The sequence below is a fragment of the Pelophylax lessonae genome (assembly GCF_965119305.1).
Source record: "Pelophylax lessonae genome assembly, chromosome: 9".
Taxonomy (NCBI): domain Eukaryota; kingdom Metazoa; phylum Chordata; class Amphibia; order Anura; family Ranidae; genus Pelophylax; species Pelophylax lessonae.
In genome coordinates, this window is record NC_138776.1 from 265,200,457 (window position 1) to 265,227,312 (window position 26,856).

The 26,856-nt window shown below is 50.6% G+C and overlaps 3 protein-coding genes across 3 annotated transcripts in view; 2 read left to right on the plus strand and 1 right to left on the minus strand.

Annotated features, from left to right (window-relative positions):
* The window catches only part of LOC309564444 (uncharacterized protein), a gene marked incomplete at both ends in the record, with an annotated part of 110,381 nt that extends 109,398 nt beyond the window's left edge, over positions 1 to 983 (plus strand). Inside the window, one exon of the mRNA XM_082269074.1 lies at positions 245 to 983. Within this exon, the coding sequence (XP_082125200.1) occupies positions 245 to 983 (739 nt within the window). The remainder of the gene's footprint in view (positions 1 to 244) is intronic.
* Positions 1 to 26,856, minus strand: part of LOC309562750 (uncharacterized protein) — a 253,710-nt gene that overhangs the window by 205,819 nt on the left and 21,035 nt on the right. The gene's annotated exons all lie outside the window — the stretch shown is intronic.
* LOC309564445 (uncharacterized protein) overlaps positions 26,222 to 26,856 on the plus strand; it is a 382,799-nt gene continuing 382,164 nt past the window's right edge. The window contains 2 exon segments of the mRNA XM_082269075.1: positions 26,222 to 26,341; positions 26,458 to 26,555. Of these exon segments, the coding sequence (XP_082125201.1) occupies positions 26,257 to 26,341; positions 26,458 to 26,555 (183 nt within the window). The 5' untranslated portion in view covers positions 26,222 to 26,256.

The following is a 26,856-nucleotide window of genomic DNA, read 5'->3' on the forward strand; positions in this document are numbered from 1 at the left end:
AGAGAACATCTGCTCACTCATATCTACCTGATCCAGATGGAATCTTGATGGAAGTGAACTAACCCTCTCAGATCTATTGATGATGTTTTTATATTTTCCCAGGACACGCCATGGAGAAACCCTCAAAGGATCATCTCACTTTATCTCCAGGTTGTAGAATGGAAGATGAGGACATCACAGGAGATTGTGGAGGAGAAAAGACAATGAACTCCACTATGGATGGTGGACTTCCCAGTGTGGATAGACCATGGAATCCCTCTGACTCTGAACAACCTCCGACTATGGGGAATGGTGCTGGGATTCAAGGGGAGAAGACATTTTCCTGTCCAAAATGTGGGGAAAGTTTTAGCTCTGAATTAAATATTTCTGTACAGGACATGGACAAGAAGCTTTGTTCCTGTTCCAAGAGTGAAAAGTGTTTTTCCGATGAGGCCAAGCATTCTATACATCAGAAGATGCACACAGGCAAGAAACCATATTCCTGTCCACAGTGTGGGAAATGTTTCTCAAAAAAATCTGGTCTTTCTAGGCATCAGAATTCACATACAGACGAGAAACCGTATTCCTGCCCTGAGTGCGGGAAAGGTTTCTCACAGAAACACAGGCTTTCTGGGCATCTGAGACTGCACACGGATGAGAAGCCGTATTTCTGTCATGAGTGTGGGAAACATTTTTCAGACAAATACAATCTTTTCAGACATCAGAGATTTCACACAGGCGAGAGACTACTTTCCTGCCCTGAGTGTGGGAAATGTTTTTCCCATAAATCAGAACTGGTTAGACATGAAAGATCCCACACAGGGGAGAAGCCGTATCCCTGCCCTGAGTGCGGGAAATGTTTTACAAAGAGGTCCAATCTTAACTCACATCAGAGATGTCACACGGGGGTGAGGCCGTATTCCTGCCTTGAGTGTGGGAAATGCTATACACGGAGGTCCCATCTTAAAGGTCATCAGATATGTCACGTACGGGAAAAGCTGTAATCCTGTCCTGATTATGGGAAATGTTCTCCAAGGAAATCCGATCTTGTCAAATATTAAAAATTTCACACGGGGAGGATCCATATTCCTGCCTTGAGTGCGGCAAAAGTTTTTCACGAAAGTCTTGTCTTACCTAACATCAGAGAACCCACACAACCCTTGAGGTGTATTAGTGTCCAGAGTACCGGAAATGTCTTCTATATGAATCAATTTTTGCCGTACATCAGAGGTCTCACTCTGGGAAGAAGCCCACCTTGATATACACCTCAGAAAACATGTGGCTGAGCGCTCCTCTGATCTTTATCACTGAAGACTTCAATGTTCTGTCTGGCTTACTCTGCTAGGGGGGGGGGGGGGGAAGGAGGAGGTGTCACTGCTGGTTGGGTCCCTCTAGGAGAGAGAAGGAGGGGGTGTCCCTGCTGGTTGGGTCCCTCTAGGAGAGAGAAGGAGGGGGTGTCACTGCTGGTTGGGTCCCTCTAGGAGAGAGAAGGAGGGGGTGTCACTGCTGGTTGAGTCCCTCTTGGAGAGAGAAGAAGGGGGTGTCACTGCTGGTTGGGTCCCTCTAGGAGAGAGAAGGAGGAGGTGTTAGTGTTGGTTGTGTCCCTCTAGGAGAGAGAAGGAGGGGGTGTCACTGCTGGTTGGGTCCCTCCAGGAGAGAGAAGGAGGGGGGTGTCACTGCTGGTTGGGTCCCTCCAGGAGAGAGAAGGAGGGATGTCACTGCTGGTTGAATCCCTCTAGGAGAGAGAAGGAGGGGGTGTCACTGCTGGTTGGGTCCCTCTAGGAGAGAGAAGGAGGGGGTGTCACTGCTGGTTGGGTCCCTCTAGGAGAGAGAAGGAGGGGGTGTCACTGCTGGTTGGGTCCCTCTAGGAGAGAGAAGGAGGGGATGTCACTGCTGGTTGGGTCCCTCTAGGAGAGAGAAGAAGAGGTGTCATTGCTGGTTAGGTCCCTCTAGGAGAGAGAAGGAGGAGGTGTCACTGCTGGTTGGGTCCCTCTAGGAGAGAGAAGGAGGAGGTGTCACTGCTGGTTGGGTCCCTCTAGGAGAGAGAAGGAGGTGTCACTGCTGGTTGTGTCCCTTTAGGAGAGAGAAGGAGGGGGTGTCACTGCTGGTTGAGTCCCTCTAGCAGTGTAATCTGATCTCTCCCGATCTTCAGTAGAAGCTTCAAATCAAGAAATCATCGAGACAGGGGAGCTAGATATTGCTTGTGGATGAAGAGAAGGGGAGATCAGACTACACAACAGAACTGACCATTTCAGTGCAGTAGTTATCAAGCCTGCACACATAGTTTAATTTGCCTGTAAAGTGCCACCTGCTGGCTGAAAGTGGAAAATATGATATTTTCAGATGTAACTTTTCGTATTTACCTGTTAAAATGCAAATAAATTAACATTTTTGGTATTAAATAAAGATTAAATATTTATATTTCTAAAATTATGATATTCTGTGTCAGTCTCACAGATCACAACATTCAGGGTTATGGGAAATGATCACGTCACGAACTAGGTTGAACTGGATGGACTGTTGTCTTTATTCAACCTGAACTACTATGTAACTATGTAGTTGGTTGATAAAAGTCTTCCTTCAGATTTATATGATGAAATGTTCTTTTCCCTTATTCCTTTCTCTAACACTACAAGTAAGGTCCGTCCTGTAGGTTTTAGTTTTAGTCTTAATCTTGTGTCTTAGTAGTTTGATTTTACCGGCTTGTACTTGTTGGAACAGCCGACTCTCCCCCTTCTGGTAAATCTTAGGATGTCTGTAATAGACTCCAATGATACCTCCATCAGTTCATAGACCCATCTATCATTCCTCCCGTAATTCCTCCTCCATACCATCACAAGATCATCTTTCTTTCTCACTTTTACATCACATCTAACATAGAGAAACCCCCCCCCCCCCTCCATCTTTTCTATGTCCCACATCCATCTAAATCAGAGGATAAGCATGAATACAAACAGCCCAGTCTTGTGAGAAGCCAAGCCGTGTTTCTCGAAGACCAACCACATCTCCAACCACAAGATCATCTTTCTTCCTCACTTTCACATCCCATCTAACATGGAGAAATCCCCCCTCCATCTTTTCTATGTCCCGTGTCCCTCTAAACAAGAGGATCAACATGAACACAAACAGCCCAGTCTCATGAGGAGTAAAGCCGTGTTTCTGGAACACCAACCACATCTCCAACCACAAGATCATCTTTCTTCCTCACTTTCAGATCACATCTAACATGGAGAAATCCCCCTCCATCTTTTCTATGTCCCGTGTCCCTCTAAACAAAAGGATAAGCATGAATACAAACAGCCCAGTCTTGTGAAGAGTCAAGCCATGTTTCTAGAACACCAACTACATCTCCAACCACAAGATCATCTTTCTTCCTCACTTTCAGATCACATCTAACGTGGAGAAATCCCCCTCCATCTTTTCTATGTCCCGTGTCCCTCTAAACAAGAGGATCAGCATGAATACAAACAGCCCAGTCTTGTAAGAAGTCAAGCTGTGTTTCGGGAACACCAACCACATCTCCAACCACAAGATCATCTTTCTTGCTCACTTTTAGATCACATCTAACATAGAGAACCCCCCTCCATCTTTTCTATGTCCCATGTCCCTCTAAACAAGAGGATCAGCATGAATACAAACAGCCCAGTCTCGTGAGGAGTCAAGCCGTGTTTCTGGAACACCAACCACAAGATCATCTTTCTTCCTCACTTTCAGATCAAATCTAACATAGAGAAAGCCCCCTCCATCTTTTCTTGTCCCGCGTCCCTCTAAACAAAAGGATCAGCATCAATGCAAAAAGCCCATTTGTCAGGACTGAGATCCAAACCCACATGCTTTGCTGTGTTCAACAGTAGCTCTTCTTGATGAGCCACCTGAGATGCTGGGCAGCTCCCAGTCTGAACTTTTGGACTTACTTGCCTTGTCTCTTGTTTCAGGTGAGCCTTGAACTCTTTGCTGCTCCTAGGAACTTACTGCTTTAAGCCATGTCTCTGCACTTCCTGTTTGCCAGATTATTGTGCGGATATCTTGCTCCTTTGCGCTCCTGCAGCTGTCCTTATTTTCACCACCACTCATTATTGACCATTGACTTGTTCCTCAAGTTTTCTTCCACTTGGGAGTAGGCACACCCGTTTGGAGCCACTTACGGACTGCGACAGCGGTCCAAAGACTTGAAGATGCTGACAGTGTCTGCAACGAGGAGCAGAATGCCGATTGGCCAGTCCACATCCAAGACAGAAGACTTCCTGGAGCGAGGTAGACATAGTCCCTGCACTGTCCCTACTTCTCCGGAACCATTCCCTACCACTAAGTACTGTCCCTGCCAGATAGGGAACCTGTGCCTATACTAGCCACTTGCATAAAGCATGCCAAACCAGGGAGCTGGAGTCTTAAATAGACTCTGCCTGACCCAAGATGGCTGCTGGAGTCACATGCGGCTCCAATGTCCAATCAGGCTGCTGTCTCCTTGACTGTGATCACAGGAAATCATAGAGGAACCAAGTTCCTTGGAACTTCCTTTCCTATCTGCATTGCCACTTTGGTTGAGTGCCACCTGCAGTGGGGGCATAGACTGCACCTGCCTACAAGTGGCCTGTGGAGCTCTACCATATAGTGAAATAGCATACCTGCTCAATCCACTCCTCTGTAAGCTGACTTAGATGACATCCCGACTTGCTTTCCCCCTCCACTATATCTGGCACCCAGGTACGGTCACCGACCTCATCATCATCCTTACCCCCAACATAGCAGTAAGTTTCAGCTGTAGGAACATCAGTACCAATTGAATCTCCCTGCCTGTTGTCCCCAAACACCATGCTCCTGTTGCTCTCCTCCTCAACCCAGATTAAATTCTTTGTTGCATACAATCAAATAATTCAGCTGAAGCCTCCATGCCAGTTTTTGGGGCTATGGCAGGTGTAGCTGAGGATAGGGAAGAAGAACAGGGTGCTTTTGCAGCTGAAGATGACTTCAAACTACTCTGGGCCTTTGGGGACGGAGGATTAAGATAATAAAGGCTTGGTTAGCCACTCCACCTCCTCTGGCTGTATAGCCTGCTGACTGCCTAAAAAGAAAGAAAAAGTTCACCCCCTCCCCCTTATTGGGGCAGTGTGTGGAGTATTGTATGATAAGTCTATCACTAGACCCGTCATATAGACAAGGCAGTAATATAAAAATACAGCCCTGAAAATTTCCACTCGCCTGCTCACATTTGGCGAGTGAAAATCAGCTGAGGGCGAGTGTGGAGCAGGGGCGGACTGGGCTGGGAGGCGATTGCCCCCCCCCCCCCCAGGGCGCTTTGATGCCTTGTAAAAAAGGCTGTACCGCTACTGCCAGAAGCAATCAGCCAGGAACTGTTGGGAGGAGACCTGGTTGGATGACACAGAGAGAGGACCTCCCGCTGTGACACAGCTTGGATCTGAAATGCCTGCCGCTGTCAAACAAAGTCCCACCTCCTGGACCGACTTCCTATGATAGACAGCGCACTGGTCCAATGCCGGGAAATACAATCAGTGTGCTGTCTATCATAGGAGCCAGTCCAGGAGGTGGGACTTTGTTTGAGAGTGGCCAGTGTTTCAGATCCAAGCTGTGACACAGCGGGAGGTCCTCTCTCTGTGTCATCCGGCTGGCTTTCCTCCCAATAATTCCCATGCAGTGATAGGCTGCATTGATGGGTACTGATAAGGCTGCACTGATTGGCACTCATAGGCTGCATTGATGGGCACTAATAGTGCTGTAATGATGAGGCTGCACTGATGGGCCTTGATAGGCACTGATAAGTCTGCACTGATAGGCACTAATGAGGCAGCACTCATATGCTGCACTGATGGAGCTGCACTGATAACGCAGCACTGACATGCTGCACTGATGAGGCTGCACTGACAGACACTGATGTGGCAGCACTGATAGCTACTGCTGAGGCAGCACCTATGGGCACTGAAGAGGCGCACTGCTGGCCACTAATGAAGCGGCACTGATAAGGCAGCACTTATATGCTGCACTGATGGGCACAGATAAGCTGCACTGATGAGGCTGCACTGATGCCCAATGATGAGGTGGCACTGATGGACACTGGTATGCTGCACTGATGAAGCTGCACTGATGGGTACTGATAGGCTGCACTGATTGGCACTAATAAGCTGCTCTAATTGGCACTGACGGGCACTGATAGGCTGCACTGATGGCCACTGATGAGGGTGCACTGACGGGCGCTGATAAGGCGGCACTGATGACCACTGATGAGGCGGCACTGATGGCCACTAATGAGGCAGCACTGATAAGGCAGCAATGATATGCTGCACTGATGAGCACAGATAGGCTGCACTGATGCCCAATAATGAGGCGGCACTGATGGCCACTGATAAGCTGTACTGATGGGCACTAATAGGCTGCACAGATGGCCACTGATGAAGCTGCACTAATGGGCACTGATGAAGCTGCACTGATGGGCACTGATGAAGCTGCACTGATGGGCACTAGTAGGCTGCACTGATGGGCACTAATAAGCTGCACTAATTGGCACTGATGGGTACTGATATGCTTCGTGGTAATTAGTGGTGGTCCGTCTAACGCCCCCCCCCCCCCCCAGCCCGTGGAGCAACAGCTGCCACTGGTGGTAATATTGTTAAAGTTGTTTTTAATATGTATTTGTGTAACTTAATTCTGCACAAAACAATTAACAGTGTAATTTCATGAAATCATTGCAGGGCGTGTTTAGGGGCGGAATTAGGCTTGGGGCAGGGTAGGGGTTGGGCAGGGCAACTGGTGGCGAGTAACTCTTAAGGCCTGTAGCTCAGGAGCTCAGGAATTTAAATTTTGAGCCCTGTATTTTTATGTCTCTTGGTGGGAGGTTGAGATGAGCCCATCAATAACGATATATACAGTACATACACCAGGGGTGTCCAAGAAAACTGTTGCCCTCCAGCTGTTCAGGAACTACAATTCCCATCATGCCTAGTTATGACTGTGAATGTCAGAGATGTACAATGCCTCATGGGAATTGTAGTTCCTGAACAGCTGGAGGGCCGTATTTTGGACACCCCTGATCATACTCACACCGCACAAGGCCGTTGTAACGTTAGAAAACCATACCTCGTTAGAATTCCATACCCACGTCACTTCCTGTCAGAAACAGCTGAGCAGCGTAGCAGTGCGCATGCTCAGAGCCCCGGATACGTCATTGAACAGCTGAGAAGCTGACAAGTGCGCATGCTCGGAGGGTATGAAATTATCACGGCAGTGTGTGTAATGTTACACTTGCGGCGGTTACATTAAAACAGCTCGGCTGCAACATGAGTCATCTCCGCTCCTACCCCTGTCACTTCCCTGATGTCGGCTACTAAATGTAAAAGCGGCGGCGGGTGTATGAAATGTAAATGACGGAGATCCCGGCTCCGTGATCCGCTTTTATATTTATTAGCCGAGATCAGGGAAGTGACAGGGATAGGAGCGGAGATGACTCATGTTGCAGAGGAGCTGTTTTAATGTAACCGCGGCAAGTGTAATGTTACAGTGGTGACGTAGGTGCACCGGAAGTGACGAGGGTATGGTTTTCTCACGGGTATGTTTTTTTTCACGGAACACCGTTGTTCCGTGAAAAAAACCTACCCGTGAGAAATGCCTACCCTCGTCACTTCCGGTGCACCTACTTCAGCAGAGGGTATGAAATGTTCACGGTAGTGTGTTATACACCGCATCACCACATAAAAATATTCCCGCTGCAATATGAGTCATCTCCGCTCCTACCCCTGTCACTTCCCTCATCTTAGCTACTAAATGTAAAAGTGAATCACGGAGCCGACATCTCCGTCATTTACATTTCATACACCCGCCGCCGCTTTTACATTAGCTAGCCGAGATCAGGGAAGTGACAGGGGTAGGAGCGGAGATGATTCATATTGCAGCCGAGCTGTTTTAATGTAACCGCCGCTGTCTATCGTTACACACACTCCCGTGAACAATCCAAACCCTCCGAGCATGCGCACTTGTCAATTCCTCAGCTGTTCAATGATGTATCCGGGGCTTTGAGCATGCGCACTGCTACGCTGCTCAGCTGTTCCTGACAGGAAGTGACGAGGGTAGGCATTTCTCACGGGGTAGGTTATTCTCACGGAACACCGTGTTCACACTACGAGATGCTGCATTTCCTCTAAGCGCCACAGGGCGGTGATCTCACTTCTACCCAGACAGTAAATCCCTATTGTGGAAGACAGGAAGTGATGTCAGGTACAGACAGGAAGTGATGTCAGATATAAATAGGAAGTGCTGAGTGAGAGGTGAGTCAGGAGGGAAGTAGAGAGGAGACATTGCTGGAGCTGGCAGTAGATGAGGTAATAAGATATATTATATACACAGACTACAATATAACACCCAGTTTTTATAGTTGTAAAATATAAGATATGGGGGTTGCATCGACTAATTTGATACCAAACATGTCAAACCTTAAAACGAAATGCGAATGTAAAGCGGCAAAAAATGATGGTACTCAATACAGTCTATAGGTCACAAGGCAAAAGCGTCTACAGGTCATTAATTTGTAGTTATTAGTGAATGATGGCTTGGCAATCTCACTCCGAAGCGTGTTGGAATATTGAGTATGCGCGGCACAATGTTGTTTTATGTATGCGCGATTACCCGACCTTGGTGTGCGCAGCCTATTGCATTAGGGCAGGGGGTATCCAACTCCATCACATCAGCATTATGGTTGCCCTGAAAGGGCCAGCTGCATCTGTAAGACTAGATATCCAGAGCACTCCATCCCCCCTTACATCAGATGTCAGGAGCCCCCCCACCATCAGAAATCAAGAGTCCTGACCCTCCCTTACATCACAGCGCACCCCCCCCCCCCTTACCTTGTGCTGCTGCTGGGAAGAAGATGGGGGAAGAGCTGGGAAGCAGAAAGTCCAGGGTCTGGAGGAGTGCCAGAAGAGAGCTGGAGACCAAGAGAGGCAGAGACAAGGGAGAGGCTCAGGATCCGTAGGAGGAGTTCTGTCCTCTCTGTTGCTGACTGCTGAGACAAGAGGGCACAGACAAGCCTCTCCACTATTGGATAAGGAGGAGGGGGGGGGCAGTGCTGTATTTTGGACTAGGCCGACAAGGCCCAGGCATAGTGTGGCACTTTGCAGGGGGGCGGCAAAATAGCCCCCCAGCCTTCACCTGAGACTCTATTGGCCACTAGTTGCTAGAGCCGCCTGGCATCTAGCAACCAGTGACTTCACGGCTCCGACTCCCTGCCCCCCCTCTCCCCCTTCCCTCCCCGTTCTCTCCCCCTTTCTCTCCCATACCCACCCCTTTCTCTCCCATGCCCACCCCCTTTTCTCGCCCACCCCCTCTCATGAGATCTCAGGGGCTCTTGCTGGGACTTGTAGTCCTTCAATTTTGGATCGACGTATGGGTGCGTCCTTTTCGTGGAAGCGGTGCTGGGCGCTCCCGCCCCCGCTAGGCAGCGGGGATGCCGATCAATGGGACCGGTAGCCGCGATTGCCGCCGGGCACCCACGATCGCTCCCCGCTGAGAGAGAAGGACGGTCCGCTGTTGTAAACACAGCTGACTGTCCTCTCTGGAATGAGCACAGAGCGCCGGTGATCCTTCTATATAGGATCACAGGTCTCTATGGTAATTTTACAAGCCCCTCCCCCCCACCGTTAGAATCACCCCCTAGGCTCACACTTAACCCTTTGATCACCCCTGGGTTAACCGCTTCCCTGCCAGTGTCATTAGTACAGTGACAGTGCATATTTTTAGCACTGATTACTGTAGTAATGTCACTGGAGCCACCAAAAGTGTCAAAAATGTCAGTTAGGGGTCCGATCTGTCCGCCGCAATGTCGCAGTCCTGCAAAAAATCGCTGCTCGCCGCCATTACTAGTAAAAAAAAATAAATAAATGAAAATGATATAAATCTTTCCCGTAGTTTGTAGATGCGATAACGTTTGGGCAAAAATATGTAACAGAAAACAAATTGGCCTAAAATTATGAAAGATTTTGATTTTTACATTTTTTTTTTTTTTTTAGAATTGTCGCTCTTTTTTCGTTTATAGCACAAAAAATAAAAATCGCACAAAATCGCGTGATCAAATACCACCAAAAGAAATCTCTATTTGTGGGGAAAAAAGGACGTCAATTGTATTTGGGTACAACGTCGCACGACCGCACAATTGTCAGTTAAAATAACGCAGTGCCGAATCGCAAAAAATGGCCTGGTCATTAAGGGGGAAAATCCTTCCAGTCCAGAAGTAATTAAAAGGAAGGGGGCCGGGTTAATTTAATATTTACTGCCCCCATCTCCCGCTCTCCATTTTGAAACCTCTTCTGCAGCAGACAGTGGAAGAGGCGGAAAGCTGTCAGCACTGTAAGGGAAGACCGGGGGGGCCAGGTAGCAGGGGGAACCAGCACAGCACGGGGTGATTAGGGTGTGCCCAGGCACACCCGGCACACCCTGTGTGCATGCCTATGATATCTGATATTCGTGGGGGTCAGGGGGCTTTACACTATATTTTATAATGTAGGCACCTAAATTTGATGAAAGTCGTCTAGAAGTTCAGCCTTCCCCCCCCTCCCCTTCAAGCTTCTGGGACATGTCACAGGTAGGGATGGGTTCAAGCACATTCGGGATTCTAGTCCCAACCCACCTAAACAATCCTGTCAGGAAGCCCTCACTGCACACCGCTAATCCTAGGCGGTGAGGCATTTACCACACATACACACGCTGCTCATGATTGGCGGACTGCAGTGACGGCTTCCTGGCGTGATTGCTTAGTTGGGTCAGGACTAGAGATGGGCCCAGGTGTGTTCAGGATCCTAGTCCCAACCCACCTGCCCGATCCCACCAGGAAGCCGTCACTGCACATCGCCAATCATAGGCAGTGAGGCATTTCCCGGCCCGCAGCTGCACATACACAGACTGCCTATGATTAACGGTGTGCAGTGAGGGCTTCCTGGTGGGATTGGTCAGGACTAGAGATGGGTTCAGGCGTGTTCGGGATCCTGGCCCCAACCTACTTGCCCGTACCTGCCAGAGAGCCATCACTGCACACCAGCAATCATAGGCAGTGAGGCATTTCCTGGCCCGCAGCTGCAAGTACACAAGCCGCTTATGATTGGCGGTGTGCAGTGACATAATCCTGGCAGGAATGGGCAGGTAGGTTGGGGCTAGGATCCCGAACATGCCTGAACCCATCTCTAGTCCCGACCCAACTAAGAAATCCCACCAGGAGGCCCTCACTGCACACCGCCAATCCTAGGCAGTGAGGCATTTACCGGCCCGCAGCTGCATATACACACGCTGCTCATGATTGGCGGTGTGCAGTGATGGCTTCCTGGCGTGATTGCTTAGTTGGGTCAGGACTAGAGATGGGCTCAGGTGTGTTTGAGATCCTAGTCTAGTCCCAACCCACCTGCCTGATCCCACCAGGAAGCCATGATAGCACAACGCCAATCATAGGCAGTGAGGCATTTCCCGGCCCGCAGCTACACACACACAACACACACACACACTGTCTATGATTGGTGGGGTGCAGTGACCGCTTCCTGGCGTGATTGATTAGTTGGGTCAGGACTAGAGATAGGTTCAGGCGTGTTTGGGATCCTAGCCCCAACCCACCTGCCCGATCCCGCTAGAAAGCCCTCACTGCACACCACCAATCATAGGCAGTGAGGCATTTCCCTGCATTGATAGTTTCCTGGCGGCATTGCTCAGAGGGGTTGGGACTAGAGATGGGCTCAGGTGTGTTCGGGATCCTAGTCCCAACCCAGCTGCTTGATCCTGCTAGGTAGCCCTCACCACCAATCATAGGCATTGAGGCATTTCCCGGCCCGCAGCTGCACATACACAGACTGCCTATGATTAACGGTGTGCAGTGAGGGCTTCCTGGTGGGATTGGTCAGGACTAGAGATGGGTTCAGGCGTGTTCGGGATCCTGGCCCCAACCTACTTGCCCGTACCTGCCAGAGAGCAATCACTGCACACCAGCAATCATAGGCAGTGAGGCATTTCCTGGCCCGCAGCTGCAAGTACACAAGCCGCTTATGATTGGCGGTGTGCAGTGATGGCTTCCTGGCGGGAACGGGCAGGTAGGTTGGAGCTATGATCCCAGACATGCCTTAACCCATCTCTAGTCCCGACCCAACTGAGCAATCTTGCCAGGAAGCCCTCACTGCACACCGCCAATCAGAGGCAGTGAGGCATTTCCTGGCCCGCAGCTGCAAGTACACAAGCTGCCTATGATTGGAGGTGTGAAGTGACATAATCCTGGCAGGAATGGGCAGGTAGGTTGGGGCTAGGATCCCGAACATGCCTAAACCCATCTCTAGTCCCGACCCAACTAAGAAATCCCACCAGGAGGCCCTCACTGCACACCGCCAATCCTAGGCAGTGAGGCATTTACCGGCCCGCAGCTGCATATACACACGCTGCTCATGATTGGCGGTGTGCAGTGATGGCTTCCTGGCGTGATTGCTTAGTTGGGTCAGGACTAGAGATGGGCTCAGGTGTGTTTGAGATCCTAGTCTAGTCCCAACCCACCTGCCTAAACCCACCAGGAAGCCATGATAGCACAACGCCAATCATAGGCAGTGAGGCATTTCCCGGCCCGCAGCTACACACACACAACACACACACACACTGTCTATGATTGGTGGGGTGCAGTGACCGCTTCCTGGCGTGATTGCTTAGTTGGGTCAGGACTAGAGATGGGTTCAGGCGTGTTTGGGATCCTAGCCCCAACCCACCTGCCCGATCCCGCCAGAAAGCCCTCACTGCACACCACCAATCATAGGCAGTGAGGCATTTCCCTGCATTGATAGTTTCCTGGCGGCATTGCTCAGAGGGGTTGGGACTAGAGATGGGCTCAGGTGTGTTCGGGATCCTAGTCCCAACCCAGCTGCTTGATCCTGCTAGGTAGCCCTCACCACCAATCATAGGCAGTGAAGCATTTCCCGGCCCGCAGCTGCACATACACACGCTGCTCATGATTGGCGGTGTTCAGTGATGGCTTCCTGGTGTGATTGCTCAGAGGGGTTGGGACTAGAGATGGGCTCAGGTGTGTTCGGGATCCTAGTCCCAACCCAGCTGCTTGATCCTGCTAGGTAGCCCTCACCACCAATCATAGGCAGTGAAGCATTTCCCGGCCCGCAGCTGCACATACACACGCTGCTCATGATTGGCGGTGTTCAGTGATGGCTTCCTGGTGTGATTGCTCAGAGGGGTTGGGACTAGAGATGGGCTCAGGTGTGTTCGGGATCCTAGTCCCAACCCAGCTGCTTGATCCTGCTAGGTTGCCCTCACCACCAATCATAGGCAGTGAAGCATTTCCCGGCCCGCAGCTGCACATACACACGCTGCTCATGATTGGCGGTGTTCAGTGATGGCTTCCTGGTGTGATTGCTCAGAGGGGTTGGGACTAGAGATGGGCTCAGGTGTGTTCGGGATCCTAGTCCCAACCCAGCTGCTTGATCCTGCTAGGTAGCCCTCACCACCAATCATAGGCAGTGAGGCATTTCCCGGCCCGCAGCTGCACATACACAGACTGCCTATGATTAGCGGTGTGCAGTGATGGCTTACTGGCGCAATTGCTCAGGTTGGTCAGGACTAGAGATGGGCTCAGGCGTGTTTGGGATCCTAGCCCCTACCTGCCTGTTCCCCAAAGGAAGTGGTCACTCCACACCACCAATCATAGGCAGTAAGGCATTTCCCGGCCCGCAGCTACATGTACACAAGCTACCTATGATTGGTGGTGTGCAGTGACGGCTTCCTGTCGTGATTGCTCAGGTGCCTTGGGACTAGAGATGGCCTCGGGCATGTTCAGGATCCTAGCCCCAATCTACCTGCCCGTTCCTGCCAGGAAGCTGTCACTGCACACTGCCGATCATAGGTAGTGAGGCATTTCCTGGCCCGCAGCTGCAAGTACACAAGCTGCCTATGATTGGCGGTGTGCAGTGATGGCTTCCTGGTGGGAATGGGCAGGTAGGTTGGGGCTAGGATCCCGAACCCCTCTCTAGTACCGATCCAATTGAGCAATCCAACCACAGCATTGTATTAGCCGGCCACCCACCCACCCACAGCAGGGTATCAGCCAGGAAGCCCTCACTGCACACCGCCAATCATAGACAGTGAGGCAATTCCTGGCCCACAGCTGCAAGTACACAAGCTGCCTATGACTGGAGGTGTGCAGTGACATATTCTCGGCCCGAAGCTGCACATACACATGCTGCTCATGATTGGTGGTGTGCAGTGAGGGCTTCCTGGCGGGATTGCTCAGTTAAGTCGGGTCTAGAGATGGATTCAGGCGTGTTTGGGATCCTAGCCCCAACCTACCTGCCCGTTCCCGCCAGTAAGCTGTCACTGCACACCACCAATCATAGGCATCATTTACTGTCCCGCAGCTACAAGTACACAAGCTGCCTATGATTGGCGGTGTGCAGTGACATGTTCCCGGCGGGAACGGGCAGGTAGGTTGGGACTAGGATACCGAACACGCCTGAACCCCTCTCTAGTCCTGACCCAACTGAGCAATCCCGCCAGGAAGCCCACACTGCACACCGCCAATCATAGGGAGTGAGTAATTTCCCAGCCCGCAGCTGCACATACACACGCCGCTCATGATTGGCGGTGTGCAGGGATGGCTTCCTCGTCTGATTGCTTAGTTGGGTCAGCAGGGTCCCGCCTGGCCGGCCACCCGCAGCAGGGTCCCGCCTGGCCCCAAGGCAGGGTGCTGTCTGGTCAGCCACCCTCGGCAGGGTACTAGCCAGCCGGCCACCCACCCGCATCAGGGTACCAGCCAGCCGGCCACCCACCCGCATCAGGGTACCAGCCAGCCGGCCACCCACCCGCATCAGGGTACCAGCCAGCCGGCCACCCACCCGCATCAGGGTACCAGCCAGCCGGCCACCCACAGCAGGGTACTAGCCAGCCACCCACAGCAGGGTACTAGCCAGCCACCCACAGCAGGGTACCAGCCAGCCGGCCACCAACCCACAGCAGGGTATCATCCGGCTACTCACCCACAGCAGGGTACCAGCCAGCCACCCACATCAGGGTACCAGCCAGCCGGCTACCCACCCACATCAGGGTACCAGCCAGCCGGCCACCCACCCACAGCAGGGTGCCAGTCAGCCGGCCACCCAGCCGTAGCAGGGTGCCAGCCAACTTTAAATGTACAGAATATCGGCACCTGATATTGGCTATTGGCCTGAAAGGCGGCGGAAAAATTGGTGTTGACAATCTACAAACTTATGGTGTGTGTGTGTATATATATATATATATATATATATTTCCAAAGACATGCTGGTAGGTTAATTGTATCCTGTATAAAAAAAATTGGCCCTACTGTGTATGTATGTGAGTTAGGGACCTTAGATTGTAAGCTCCTTGAGGGCAGGGACTGATGTGATGTGAATGTGCAATGTATATGTAAAGCGCTGCGTAAATTGACAGCGCTATATAAGAACCTGAAATAAATAAAAATAAAATATATATATTGGAATTTCTATATATATATTTTTTTATACTACTAATGGCTGTGGTCAACTACTTATAGTGGGACAGTGTGGCGGGCAATCTGACACTGGGGGGGGGGGGGGGGGACTGACATCAAATACAAATAAGAACTCACACACGTATGCACACTTACAGAATCCAGTGGCGCTAAAAATTAAATAAAATATGCAATATAGTCCATATGATCATATAGATGCCAATGTTAGACAGGGAGCAGTGCCATGTCAATTTGACCAAGATTTCCCATAGACGCCAATGTTAGACAGGGAGCAGTGCCATGTCAAGCTGACCAAGATTTCCCATAGACGCTAATGTTAAAAACCAGGAGTAGTGCCATGCCAACCAAGCCGACCAAGCTGTGTCCATACTTGTGAGTGTATGTAAAATGGGGTATGCCTGTGTTTATTTTAGTCACTGGGTGCGGGGATCATATTTATATTTCCATATTTTTGGTATATAGAGTGAATATCGTATATAACCCTGACATCACCAATGACAATAATATAGTGATCAGTGATATTACTGTACCCCTGGGAAGGGGTTTAACATCTAGGGGCACTCAAAAGGGTTCAATGTGTGCCCAACAATGTGTAATGTGTGTACAGTGTGCTCCTTTTAGAAGAGGAGGTCCACATGTATCTATCATGTATAGTCCTTTTTTTCTGAAGTATCCCTTTCCTTCTGTAGTTGGGGGTCCCAAGGATCTCTGTTAGGGCGTGTCTTTTGCTAGCCTTGTGCTGAGGAAACATCCATGCCTGCTCCCTCCCTAAGCCAAGCTGTGTGCAAGCCATGCCCCTACATACTTCTCCAGGAGGGCTTCATTGCCATCAGTGTCTGCTGAGGATACAGGAAGCTTGGGGAGCGGCGCTGATGGTTTCGGGACCCCATGGCCATGATGGCTCTGAACCTGGAAGTGCTCAGAGCTAATAGCTTCCGGGTTCATCCGCAATATGGGGGTTTCAATGAACAGATGCTTGCTGATCTCCTCCACTGTCCATGGAGGAATAAGAGCATTTAGGAGAAAACAAGGATCTCTATAAGGACATCATCCTGAGACGTGCCATGATGGTCCCGGGAACCCAGGAGGAACGGGTCAGGTGGGAAGGGGGACGGAACATCAATGTACATGTAGAAGGGAAGTAAAGCCCCCCCCCCAAAATCCCTTCCACAGCGAACTGTGAAAGGGCAAACTGCCTCAGGCGTAGTGCTTACATCCATGGCAGTGAAAGGTTTAAAGGGACCTTTGGATGGAGCTTGGAAGGGTTAGAATATGTGTAAGGTTTTCATTGCTGTCTGTATCTCCATATAGAATATTCACACTCTGGTGACAATTTGTCTCTGGGAGTGAAAGTGATGGGAAAATACAAAATCTTGAGTTTTCGAACATGACAAGAAGTGAAGGGGAAGCCCCCTTTCGCCCCTGCTCTTCGTGCTCCCTCTGGAGCCCTTTTTGGCCAAAATTAGTTTGAATCCAGACATCTCGGGAGTTTCTGTGGGGTCGACCTCGTATAAGGTTTCGGCCTACGCAGACGACCTTGTCTTCTCCCTCTCCCAGCCCTTGATCTCTCTGCCTGAAGGAGTTTGAACTATTTGGCACACTTTCCAACCTGAAGATCAATTTCTCCAAATCGGAGATCATGGGGGTGGCTTTATCACCGGACCTACGAGATCTCCTGACCCACGATTCCACCTTTAAGTGGGCAAACGTTGGCCTGCGCTACTTAGGCACCTGGCTTTCGCCCAACCCTGCGGACTTGTTTCGCCTAAACTTCCCACCACTTCTCGCGGCAATTCGCACACTGCTTGAGAGGTGGACAAGGGGACTTCACTCCTGGTTCGGACGTTGCAACATCCTAAAGGTGTTGGTATTGCCCAAGCTTTTATTTCTGTTTCAAGCATTGCCTGTCTTTATACCGGCGTCATTCTTTCAGAAGGTCGAATGCGCTTTAACACACTTCGTTTGGGCCGGGAAGAGACCACGGCTGGCTCGCCGCATTCTTGTTTTGCCAAAAAAATATGGAGGGGTGGCGTTACCGGACCCCCGTCGCTAATACCAGGCAGCGATGCTGACGCGGTGGATTGACTGGGCCCGACACGCTCACCTTAAACAGTGGGTGACCTTGGAGCTACACCTATTTCCACTTCTCCTAACCAGGGCGCCTCTGATCCCTCGGGACATACCTAACGCGGTGAAGCTCCATCCCACCATCGGCCCGACGATTCGAGCGTGCTCTGTGGTAGCTCTTAGCAAGGGCCTTTCGGACGGACTGTCCCCGTTGTCCTCAATTTTGGGATACCTGAAGTTCCCCCCGGGCTGTGCGGGGGATAGATTTGGGGACCTCCTGCGTGAGGGCTCGTTCCAGGCATCCCACTTTAGCGCGGGTGGGGAGTGGCCGAACCTCTCCCAATTGACCACCACAGGGGGGAAATTCCGTCTTTCCCCTTGGCAGGCGCTGCAGCTTCTCCATTTTTTCAGAGAGCTGGGCCCCCCGTCACTATTCGAGAGGGACTTGACGCCATTCGAGCATTTTCTGACCACCCAGGGTCACATGCCTTATGCCCTTCTCTCACTTCCCCTGAGGATTTAGTTCTCCCGGGAATCCTTAAGTGGGAGGGAAAACTCCACAGGACGTTTTCTGAATCCCAGAGACGCAACATCCTCCGGTTCTCCCTTAAATCTTCTATATGCACACGCATCCAGGAATCTAATTACAAGATTCTTACTCATTGGTATTACTCCCCGGTCATATCTTCCCGGAGGCATCTGACAGGTGCTGGCGTTGCTAACAGGATGTGGGCACCATGTCCCACATCTTCTGGAGCTGTCCTCTGCTTCGGGTTTTCTGGACTGAAGTACGCAGGATTTCCCAACTAATGACAATGAGTATATTATTCCAGATGACCCGGCATTCTTTCTACTACACTGCTCTGGGATGGCTCCGAAGCGCTACAAACGATCTGTGATCCGACACCTCACAGATACGGCTAAGTCCTGTATTAGCCTCTGCTGGAAAAGTACGACCCCCCCCCCCCCCGACAATCTCCCTCTGGTTGCGCAGAGTGAAATGGATTCATGACCTGGAAGACCTGGTACTCTCCGCACATGGTAGACGAGAGCAATACTCTAAAACATGGGCATGTTGGAACATGTTTTTCTCTTACGTCCTCCGACAGTCGCCGCCACTTCATAATCTTCACTAATGGGGTAATTGACCTTTGCTCCGCAGGAGTAGCTAGGCAACAAGATTTGTTAATATCAAAGCTTTTAGCATATCACACCCCTAGGGGGTGGTCCCCTCAGTCAATACCTCCCTGCTTCCTGCATTCTCAACTCAGTTTCAGTAGCATAGCAGTAGAGTACATAAACAAACCCCAAAAGAGGGTTTATGTTAGTTTTCTAATGCCTAGCTTAGGAGTAGCTGGCTGATCCTGTGCTGGGGCTTTCAGTCTCAGCCTTCTATCCTCTTTTTGATTTTATTTTGAGTATTTTTCTCTTTCTTTTACTTAGCTGTTCTTTTTATCAGCATTAGTTTAGTTTCTTCGGATGAAGATGATCATGCGGAGCTGGGTCTCTGTCTGGCCACCCTGGAACCCCTGGGTTCAGGGCCAGGGGCTTCCAAGCCTGCCATCGAGCGTTCAGCTCAGGTTTCCCTGGCATATTGAACGACCCATCCCTGTTCGCTGCAGGGATGCTGCCTGTGAGGTGGCTACCTCACCGGATGCCATTTGCGGTTTCGCACCGCAGTTCCACTGCGTCCTGGCTGCGACACTCCCTGTCCTCAGTACAGCGGTTTGGTCGCTAGAGAAGGCTCCCCACGCCATCCGGACTGGTAAGTACATTTCTATGTGGGGACCTGTCTGTTCTGGGTGTCAGTCTGTGACTGTGTGACCCTGCATGTCTGTGTATGTGCTGAGCTCCCTGTCAGATTCCTGTGTGGAATAGCTGCCTTTCTGTGGGCTGCGGGGGGGGGGGGGGGCTCTCCAGCTCTGCTATGTGAGAGTATGGGGCAGACTGGGCTTAGAAATGCCCGCCATTTTTTTGCGGCAAATTATGGTGACCGGCCCTGTGTGGTACGGCGCTGTGTTTTGGCGCCAAACGCCGCCATTTTGGCCGCGTTCGATCATACAGCCACATGTCGGCGCCATTTTCTCATTGCCTAAATTGCCTCAGCCGAGCGGCCATGTTTGTGTAGCCTGCATAGGCTTTATAGGGCGGTCAGTCATTGCATCACTTCCTTTTGCTCTGGAACAGCGATCGGTGGCAGCAGCCTGTGTGGTCTCTCCAGGTTTTTACCTTTCTTTTTCCTGTATTTCCTTGCTCAGTGTCCTTATCCTTGTGGGGGTCGGTGCATAATGTAGTGTGTGGTAGGCTACGTTTGCCGCGGTCTTAAAGGGGCAGTCCTCCTTTTTTCAATATTGCTGGGGCATGGATTCTCAGGATTGCAAGTTTCCTCCCACCTTGGTGGGGGGCCAAGGGGCTGCTGCATCCCCCGAGGGGGCTGATCTGGCTGCTATTGTGGCGAACTTGGCTTCTCAGGTGCAGATGCTAATGGCTGATCGATCCGCAAAACGGCCCAGATTGTCTATTTCCTCTGATTCAAAGGGCGATGGGGCTGCTATGGCTGGAGTGCCCTTCTCAGGGTCTCGCTCATCTCTGGACCTTGGGGGGTCTGAGGGGGAGGCTGAGGTGGAAGGGGTTGATAATTCTCCCCCTGGCTCGCCTGAAGAGCTTGCACTCATGGATGAGTTGGTTGCTTCTATCAAGGAAACCCTGCGTTTGCAGGATGAACCATGTCCTCCTGCTTTGATGTCCTCTTATGGGACGCAAAGGAAACACAAAACAGCGCAGGTTTTTCCCTGCCCTGCGGAATTTCAGCGCGCTGTTGATGAGCAGTGGCGCAATTTAAAGAAGCCCTTTACTGTGCCAAGTAAGTTCAAGCTGCGTTATCCCTTTACACCCACCACTGATGAGCGTTGGTGTGTGCCGCCTCAGGTGGATCACGCGGTGGCGGTTTTGAAAAAAAAATCTACTGCGATCCCTGCTGAGGATACCCCGGTGTTCCGGGACCCGACGGACAGGAGATTGGAGTCTCTGGCCCGTCATGCTTATACGGTTGCTGGTTCTATGCTGAAGCCTATTTTTGCTTCCATTTTGGCAGCCCAGGCTATTGCAGATTGGGCGCAGGTGCTCAGGCGCACCCTGGTGGCTGACTCTGCTCCACCGACAACATTGGCTATGGTGGATCAAATTCATCAGGGTGTCATGTATTTGTGTGATGCGGACTTGGATTTAGTCCCTTTAGCTGCACGCCTCTCAAGTGTGGCGGTATTGAACCGTCGCCTGATATGGCTGAAATGTTGGTCGGTTGACCAATCGTCTCGCAAGACTTTAGCTAATTTGCCCTACGCGGGATCTCGCCTTCTTGGCGAGTCTTTAGATACTCTGATAAAGGGGATTTCCGGGGGTAAGAGCACTCTCTTACTGTGCCCAGGAAGGAGAGCAAGGTACGTCCGAATTTGGACTTAAAAGCTCTGAACCGCTTTGTGTTGGTTCGCAAGTTCCGCATGGAATCCCTGCGCTCGGTGGTGGCTGCCCTGGTTCCGGGGGAATTCATGGCCTCCATCGACTTGAAGGATGCGTATCTTCACATCCCCATTTTCGAGGGTCACCAGAGGTACCTTCGATTCTCCATTGCGGAGGATCATTACCAATTCGTGGCGTTACCCTTTGGTCTCGCTTCGGCTCCGCGGGTTTTCACCAAGGTGCTTGCGCCGGTCCTGGCTTTATTGAGAGCCCAGGGATTCTCTGTCTTGGGGTATCTGGACGATATCTTGATTCGGTCTGCGATCAGTCAGGGCCTGGTGAACGACCTGTCCATCATTATGCAGACTCTGCAGGAGTTCGGTTGGACGATAAATTTTCCAAAGTCAACGCTGTGTCCGTCAGTTCGTCTTCCCTACCTGGGGATGATACTGGACTCTGTTCAAGCGAAGGTCTTCCTGCCGGAAGACAAGCTCCGGACGCTTCAGGACGAAGTCAGGTCCCTCAGGGACAATCAGTGCTCGTCCCTCCGGACATGTATGAGGTGTCTGGGATTGATGGTCTCGGCTTTCGAGGCGATTCCCTTCGCCCAGTTTCACACGCGGGATCTTCAGGCGGAGATCCTGGCCAAGTGGGACGGGCGTCCGCAATCTCTGGATCTGCGGATTTCATTGAGCCGCCTCACCCGAAGGGGTCTTTTGTGGTGGCTCCAGTCCCCGGCGGTGTCGGGGGGGGCAAGTCCTTTCGTCCTTTGTCGTGGACTGTGGTCGTCACTGATGCCAGCCTGTCGGGCTGGGGTGGTGTTCTGGGCGTTCTGTCCGCCCAGGGAACTTGGTCGGAGGAGGAATCCTCCCTTCCGATCGACATTCTGGAATTGCGAGCGATAAATCTCTGCCTTCTGCGTTGGATGGACAGGCTTCAGGGCCGTCCGGTTCGGGTGCAGATGGACAATGCCACAGCGGTGGCCTACATCAACCACCAAGGGGGCACCAGGAGTGCCCGAGCGGCTCGGGAAGTGGCCGACATTCTGTCTTGGGCCGAGACGCACGTCCCGGCGATATCTGCAGTTCACATTCCGGGGGTGGAGAACTGGCAGGCGGATTATCTGAGTCGCCAGACCCTGGACCAGGGAGAATGGTCCCTTCACCCGGATGTCTTTCAGATGTTGTGCGCGAAGTGGGGTTCCCCAGATGTGGACCTGTTCGCGTCTCGTCTAAACAACAAGGTGGAAAGGTTCGTGGCAAGGACGCGCGATCCTCGGGCAGACGCCTCCGACGCGTTGGTGGCGCCCTGGCATCAGTATCGTCTGATGTATGCCTTTCCACCGATTCAGCTGCTGTCGAGGCTCCTTCGCAGGTTGGCCTCGGAACCGCACACGGTGATTCTGGTGGCGCCAGACTGGCCTCGCCGGTCTTGATACGCAGACCTCGTGAATCTGGCGGTCGACGCTCCGTGGCGTCTGCCTCTTCGAGAAGATCTCCTGTCTCAAGGACCGATATTCCATCCTGCTTTACAGTCGCTGGCTTTAACGGCCTGGCTGTTGAAAGCCAGGTCCTGAAGAATAGGGGTCTCTCCCCTGAGGTCATTCCCACTTTGATCAAGGCTAGAAAAGCCTCTTCAGGGAAGATTTACTACCGTACTTGGAAGGCGTATTTTGCCTGGTGTGAGTCCAGGGGGTATTCCCCTCGCTCGTACTCGGTATCGAGAGTGTTGGCTTTCCTTCAAACGGGCGTGGACCAGCGTTTGGCGTTGGCCACGATTAAGGGTCAGATCTCTGCGCTGGCCATTCTTTTTCAACGCCCTGTGGCGTCTAATTCTTTGGTTAGCACCTTTGTTCAAGGGGTGCGACACTTGGTCCCTCCTCGGAGGGACCCTTTGCTTCCATGGGACTTGAACCTTGTTCTGTCCGTGTTGCAACATGCTCCCTTTGAGAAGATCAGGGAGATCTCGTTGTCTCTATTGTCCAAGAAGGTTGCCTTTTTGGTGGCGATCACTTTGGCTCGCAGGGTATCGGAGCTGGCGGCCTTGTCCTGCAGCTCTCCCTACTTGGTGATTCACTTGGATAAGGTGGTCTTGCGACCTAACCCTTCTTTTTTTCCGAAGAGGATCTCGGAATTTCACCTCAATGAGGACATTGTCTTACCTTCGCTTTGTGCGAAGCCTAAGCATCCGAAGGAGGTGGCTTTGCATTCCTTGGATGTTGTTCGGGCGATCAGGGTTTACCTGTCTTCGACGAAATCCTTTCGCTAGTCGGATTCTCTTTTTGTCCTTCCAGAGGGTCCTCGGAAGGGCATGGCGGCGTCGGCTGTGACCATCGCCAAATGGATCAGACAGACCATTGTGCAAGCCTATGCTTTGAAGGGGAAGGTTCCTCCTTTCCCTGTGAAGGCGCACTTTACCAGGTCTCTGAGTACGTCTTGGGCCTATCGTCATCAGGCTTCTGTGGCCCAGGTGTGTAAGGCGGCGACTTGGTCGTCCGTTCACACCTTCTCAAAATTTTACAAGGTGGATGTTCAGGCGTCGGCAGATGCTTCCTTTGGCCGTAAAGTTCTTAGTGCGGCAGTGCCTTAGAGTCCCTTGTTTGGGTCCTTGGCTGTTGGGGTGTTTTTACCCCTAGATTACTTGTTCTTTCCTGGGTTGTTGCTCCTGTTGAGCACGTTTTTTCCTGTTGCCCAGTTGGTCTCTTACTTTGGTAAGGTTCCTTTCTCTGATGTGGGTACTGCGTTGCTTTAGGCGCGGCTGCGTTTTTTCCCACCCCTCATGTCTACACTGCTCTGGGACGTCCCCATTAGTGAAGATTACGAAGTGGCGGCGACTGTCGGAGGACGTAAGAGAAAACTGAATTTTTGTAAAATCTTACCGTAAAAATTCCTTTCTCTGAGTCCTCCGACAGTCGCCGCCCCCGCCCCTCTTTTGGGGTTTGTTTATGTACTCTACTGCTATGCTACTGAAACTGAGTTGAGAATGCAGGAAGCAGGGAGGTATTGACTGAGGGGACCGCCCCCTAGGGGTGTGATATGCTAAAAGCTTTGATATTAACAAATCTTGTTGCCTAGCTACTCCTGCGGAGCAAAGGTCAATTACCCCATTAGTGAAGATTATGAAGTGGCGGCGACTGTCGGAGGACTCAGAGAAAGGAATTTTACGGTAAGATTTTACAAAAATTTGTTTTATTCTTTCATAGTTACATAGTTACATAGTTAGTGAGGTTGAAAAAAGACATCAGTCCATCCAGTTCAACCTATGATGTGTGTGTGTGTCCGCTTTTAACCGTACATTGTATACCCCTGTATGTTGTGGTCTTTAAGGTGTCCATCTAATAGTTTTTTGAAACTATCAATGCTCCCTGCTGATACGACTGCTTGTGGAAGAGAATTCCACATCCTTACCGCTCTTACAGTGAAGAACCCCTTACGCACTTTAAGGTTAAACCGCCTTTCCTCTAGTTTTAGTGAGTGGCCACGTGTCTTATTGTATCTCCTTTCTCTGAATAGTTTGTTCCTTATGCTCGGGTCACCAGTACAGTATTTGTACATTGATATCATATCCCCCCTCAATCGTCTCTTCTCCAGAGAGAATAAGTTCAGTGCTTGTAGTCTTTCCTCATAGCTGATGTCCTCCATTCCCCTAATTATTTTTGTTGCCCTTCTCTGGACTCTCTCTAGTTCCAGCACATCCTTCCTGAGGACCGGTGCCCAGAACTGGACAGCATACTCCAGATGTGGCCGGACCAGAGTCTTGTAGAGCGGGAGAATAATCTCTTTATTTCTGGAGTGAATCCCCTTTTTTATACAACCCAGTATTCTGTTGGCTTTGCTTGCGGCGGCTTGGCATTGCATGCCACTGCCAAGCCTGTTGTTTACCAGTACCCCCAAGTCCTTTTCCATCCTAGACTCACCCAGAGGTTCCCCCCCTAGTGAGTAGCTTGCTTTCTGGTTTCTGGCAACCAAGTGCATTACTTTACATTTTTCAACATTAAATCTCATCTGCCATGTAGTTGCCCATCCCGTTATTTTGTTCAGGTCCAAGGGACAGGCTCTTAGCGCCAACCCCCCCCCCCCCCCACCAGGCACTACCTGACTGGAGACGGAGTCACCCGCACGGGTTGCTCGCAACCCTTCTCTTTCACCGCTACCTGTCGCCCATCTTCCCTTTATACTTTCCCCCTCATTGCCTCTTCTCCTTTCATGTTCCATTTCCACTTCTCTCCCCTTATTTTTTACCCGTCTTTCCCTCCTCTTGCCTCATATCCCCTCCTTACATACACAGCTACTCCACTTTACCCCACCTTAAGCGTATGAGTCCAATGGTATTGACTTCCAGTACACGCGCTTCTCTGCCTCTTCTGCTGATTCTTGCTACCATACTGCAGTGATGCCTTGTACTTAGACTCTTTAACCTCTACGTTTTGCATTCGTATGTATTATGAATCTCTCAGTTCCCTGACATTTGTACTTTGTGAATGCACTTTATTACGGTTACTGTTGATGTGCTCTACCTCTGTTTATACGCATTTTGTATAGTGTGTTTTTTTTTATATTCAATAAAGTTGAATTTGAAAAAAGAAGTGAAGGGGAAATCATACAATGGGAACATTTTTTCCGGTGACGACTGTCCAAGAGGAGATTTTCTCTCACTCCTCTCCAGGATGGAAAGTGAAGCAAGATCTCCCATCCAAAATTTTCATCTTATTATTGTACAACAAGTACAGTCCCAGATAATTCATTGTTTTGATTTATTGGTCTACAGGAGACCTGTATGGATCATATGACCAGTGGGGATGGAGAAGGACCGGAGTCACATGACTGAGAGAATACTAAACCTCACCCTGGAGATCATCTACCTGCTGACCGGAGAGGTGAGGAGGATTCTGGGAGGTCACATGACATCACTCTTATCTCTATTAATAAAACACAGACCTGACCGGAGAGGTGAGGAGGATTCTGGGTAGGGCATATATCACTTTTGCTTTTTTCTATGCAGAGTTTTCCTCCTCTGAAGGACGAAGACCAAGTAACCTTTACATTGCCTCCAGCTCGATTCTTGATACTTAGGAGAAACAATGAGAAGAAGATTCTAGAAGTCATCAAGAAGATGATGGAGCTGCTGACAGGAGAGGTGAGCGGTGCTGGGAATTCTGGGACATTATCCAGTAACAGACAAGGGATGTGTCTGAATGGTGACTGTATCATTGTGTGTGTCAGGTTCCTAAAAGGTGTCAGGATGTCACTGTCTATTTCTCCATGGAGGAGTGGGAGTATTTAGAAGGACACAAGGATCTCTACAAGGACGTCATGGTGGAGAATCAGCCGCCCCTCACATCACCGGGTAAGAGGAGACTTTATTGTAAAGGAGAGAGCAGTACGGAGGCTCCACCTAGATCCCCCATCATCTGATAAACACATAGAAACAATGTATTCAGTCAATGTGTGTGTTTCCTACAGATGGATCCAGTAATGGGAACCCACCAGAGAGATGTCCCCGTCCTCTGTATTCCCGGGATTCCACACAGGAAGGTCACACCATCCCTCACCATCATCAGGTAGATGAGGAACAATCACTGATAGTATCATTAGGATCTGTACATTATCTGCATTGTTACTATTTCTGTAATTTTATTTTATATTCAGAGTGGAAACTTGAGAAATTCTAATATTGCTGTTAAAAAGGAGTTTAAAATGGCGGATGAGGAGTATGGTGTAATGAAGGAGTTTTCTGAAGGACACAAGGATCTGGACAAGAACATTATGATGGAGCCACCTAATACCAGAAACCCACCCGAGAGATATCCTTATATTCTGTATTCCTGGGATACCACAGAGGAGGGTCACATCATCCCTCAC